This window comes from Malus domestica, chromosome 17 (genome assembly GCF_042453785.1).
Source record: "Malus domestica chromosome 17, GDT2T_hap1".
NCBI classification, from domain to species: domain Eukaryota; kingdom Viridiplantae; phylum Streptophyta; class Magnoliopsida; order Rosales; family Rosaceae; genus Malus; species Malus domestica.
In genome coordinates this window covers 18,589,644-18,593,308 of record NC_091677.1, presented here as the reverse complement: position 1 = coordinate 18,593,308, position 3,665 = coordinate 18,589,644, and the positions used below count along the sequence as shown (strand labels likewise).

Genomic DNA, 3,665 nt, shown 5'->3' with positions numbered 1-3,665 from the left:
CAATCCTATGGCTAGGAACGTTTTAGGAATGAACATAAGAGAGAGGTCTCGATAATCTAACTCATTAGATCACTTCTCTCTTAGAACAAATACATTCCTTGGATTCCCTTATTGCTTAAACACATGATACAATAAATAGTGATTAACAATAAGCTTTGCCCTCCATTAAACATATAAAAGTTTAATACAATAAGTATTCCAAAAAGCTATTACATCAAATGAGTGGCTTTGTGGGCATACTTCCAACAATTACATCATCCACTCAAATGTCATAGTGAGATAGGCATTGCATCATCACTAAAAAAATCTGGTGGAAGTAAAACAAAGGGAAGGCCACGGCATTGATGAATTTTATGGGGTATGCATGGTTTTGAGTGAAGTTTTGGCCAATCCTTCTAGAAATTTATCCCTTCTTGCAACTTGTATTTGTTTCACCAGATTTTTAGCATGTTCCTAGCCTCTTTTTTCTTCAAATTCGTCCATCCATCTTGCTCATATCATAAGTAATCCATTCCAAGCTCAAAACTGCTCCAAAATGCACCAAAATGCACTTTCTTGCTACCTTAACCCTTTGGACCTACAAACACATGAAAATGGCTTAAAGTACTAAAATAACTAAGAACTAATAACGTAAATGCAAGAAAACTAGTTAACTAAGTCGCATAAATATGCGTCTATCAAATTCCCCCACACTTAGCTTTTGCTAGTCCTCAAGCAAAATAAAACAAACAAAACATAACCTAACCTTCCAACATTTGCTACAGGGATTTCCAACGATACATAACATGCCAAAGATCATTATTCCCACAGATTTTAGTCATCCCTACTCTTGAGCATATACTTAATCATAGTTACCATTCACTAGCTCACATTTATCGTTTAAAACAACATTATGGACGCAGTAACATGCCTTAGAGAATCCACTCAATTCCTTACTGGATACACTCTTATTTTCACATAGATTTTCTAACTACACTCCCTATACTAAGTATATGTGAGAAGATTGATGTAAACATGGAAACGAACACTCACACATGTTATAAAAGAAGCACTTTTCTGGAATGATTAAGCATTTATAGATATGATCTCATGAATGGAACGCTACTACTTAGATGCGAGAACCAGGGACACCATATGCTCAAACCAATCCCAAACTCCACATATTGAAATACATAACACTCAAGATAGAAGTTAAGGGTTGTAACGGGGCTTGGGGAATGGTTAACAAAGAAAGGATAGGGAAAACAAACGTTCTTCAAGCATTAGTAAGCAAAGTAGTAAAATTGAGACTTAGAATTCACTTAGATTGCAGAAATTAACTTTAAAACACAAGGGGAAGATTTAAACAACTTCTTAGGGCCGAATTCATTGTTTTGGACCCTTATTCATTTTTTTTTTTTTTTTACTCGTGCCTATGGCACACAAACTCACATGATAAACACTTCCCCCACACTTATTTTCTGCCCACATTAATCAAAAGGAATTCAATTTGAATCATGCTTACTATACTTTAAGAACGAGGGTATGGATAGTCCTAATCTAGGCTAGGTGAGGATGATGTGGGTTAACAAAGAAAAGGCTAAACAAGGTTCAATGGAGTTAAACTTAAACACATAATGAAATAGGATACACGACAATTTGGCTTTGGTGGTGGTCACTACACAACTTCATCTTGAATATGTGTTATGCAGATCAATAGCATGCTTTGAATGAAATGGGCATGAGTTCTAGCATTTGGAACTACATGATAAAACGCCTTCTAAGTAGTAACCAATCAAAGAATAATGAGATCATGCAACGACTTTAGAAGACAACAAATGCACAGATTATTAACTCTCCAAAGAACGTTAAAAGCTCAAGTCTCTCAGGGTTGTAGCGTTAGTTTGAGTTTCTTCCTTCAAGCATGTTACAAAAACTAATTTTTCTTTTTACTACATGTGAATTCATGAACTATAATTACAACTAAGCATAAACCAAAGAGCATGTCAAACTTTCATCCATGTTTGTAACTTACTTCAACAGTTATGCAATTACAAACCGAATCCTCATTATTGTGTTGGAAGGTATCCTAAGACGCAAACAAACACACAAAAACAACCCTTTTTGGGTTTTTAAAACAAATTTTTCAAATTTTTATGTGATTTTCGGATTTTTACTTCAAAACACACTAAAACACATCAAAACAACTTAAAAACACTTAAAAAAAAAAAAAGCAAGGAACAAGTCTTTAAGTTAAGGGTGATAAAATCCCACGAATTTGCATCAAAACACTTTGGTTACCCCCCCACACTTAAATCAAACATTGTCCTCAATGTTTCAAGCATAGACTAACACAAATAACAAACAAACAAACAAAATAGCAACTAAGCAATTTAACATGGCATAAATGAAAACAACAACAAAGAGAAGGGTTTAGGAACGCAAATCTGGAATTTGGAGTGTTCTCTAGGTCTTCCTTTGTTGCATGCATGGGTTGCCTCCCAAGTAGCGCTTGCTTTAACGTCGTACAGCCGGACGAAGAACCCATTCACTCCTCAATGGAGTCCACGGCATGCAAGGGAATGTCATCCACGGTATGCTCCTCAAAGTTCTCGTAGTACGGCTTCAAACGATGCCCGTTCACCTTGAATTCGTGTCCCGTTTTCAAGCTTTGGATTTGGACTGCACCATGAACAAAAACATTAGTAATAACAAAAGGTCCAATCCACTTGGAACGTAACTTACCGGGAAACAAACGTAAACGGGAATTGAACAATAGCACTTTCTGCCCAATTGCGAACGTTTTGCCTCTAATCATCTTATCATGGAACGCCTTGGTCTTTTCCTTGTAAATGCATGCGTTCTCGTATGCCTCGTGCCGTATCTCATCAAGCTCATTCAATTGGAACTTCCGGTGACTTCCCGCTTCATCGAGGTTCATGTTAAACTTCTTGACGGCCCAATGAGCTTTGTGCTCCAACTCAACGGGGAGATGGCACGGTTTGCCATAGACAAGCCGAAAGGGGGACATTCCAATGGGTGTCTTGTACGCTGTACGATACGCCCAAAGTGCATCATCTAACCGTAAACTCCAATCCTTCCTTGTTGGCCCAACGGTCTTCTCTAGGATTTGCTTAATCTCACGGTTGGAAACCTCGGCTTGGCCATTAGTTTGAGGATGATAAGGCGTATAAACCTTATGATTGACATTGTATTTCCTCAATAACGCCTCAATGGTCTGGTTGCAAAAGTGTGACCCTCCATCACTAATGATCACTCGTGGCATGCCAAACCTTGCAAAAATGTTAGTTCTAATAAAATTTGCAACCACTTTAGAATCATTAGTCCGGGTGGCCTTTGCTTCCACCCACTTTGACACATAATCAACCGCAAGCAAAATATATATAAAACCATACGAAGAAGGAAAGGGACCCATGAAATCAATACCCCAAACATCGAAAATTTCAACATTTAGGATAGAAACCTGCGGCATTTGGTCCCTAGCACCAATGTTACCCATTCGTTGGCATTTATCACATGTTAAGCAAAAAGTTCTAGCATCCTTAAAAATACTAGGCCAATAAAATCCACATTGTAATACCTTAAGGGCAGTTCTTTGTGTGCCAAAGTGCCCACCACATGCATATGTGTGACAAAAACTTAAAATTGAACGAAATTCAGAATCA

General features: G+C 37.5%; 1 protein-coding gene across 1 annotated transcript; it reads right to left on the bottom strand.

Moving 5' to 3' along the window:
* Window positions 1–2,527: 2,527 nt before the first annotated feature.
* Window positions 2,528–3,010, bottom strand: LOC139193403 (uncharacterized). Its single transcript, XM_070816401.1, has 2 exons — window positions 2,725–3,010; window positions 2,528–2,661 (listed from the first exon to the last, which is right to left on the bottom strand). The coding sequence occupies exons 1-2, from the start codon at window positions 3,008–3,010 to the stop codon at window positions 2,528–2,530; spliced, it is 420 nt and encodes a 139-aa protein (XP_070672502.1).
* Between the last annotated feature and the right edge of the window lie 655 nt (window positions 3,011–3,665).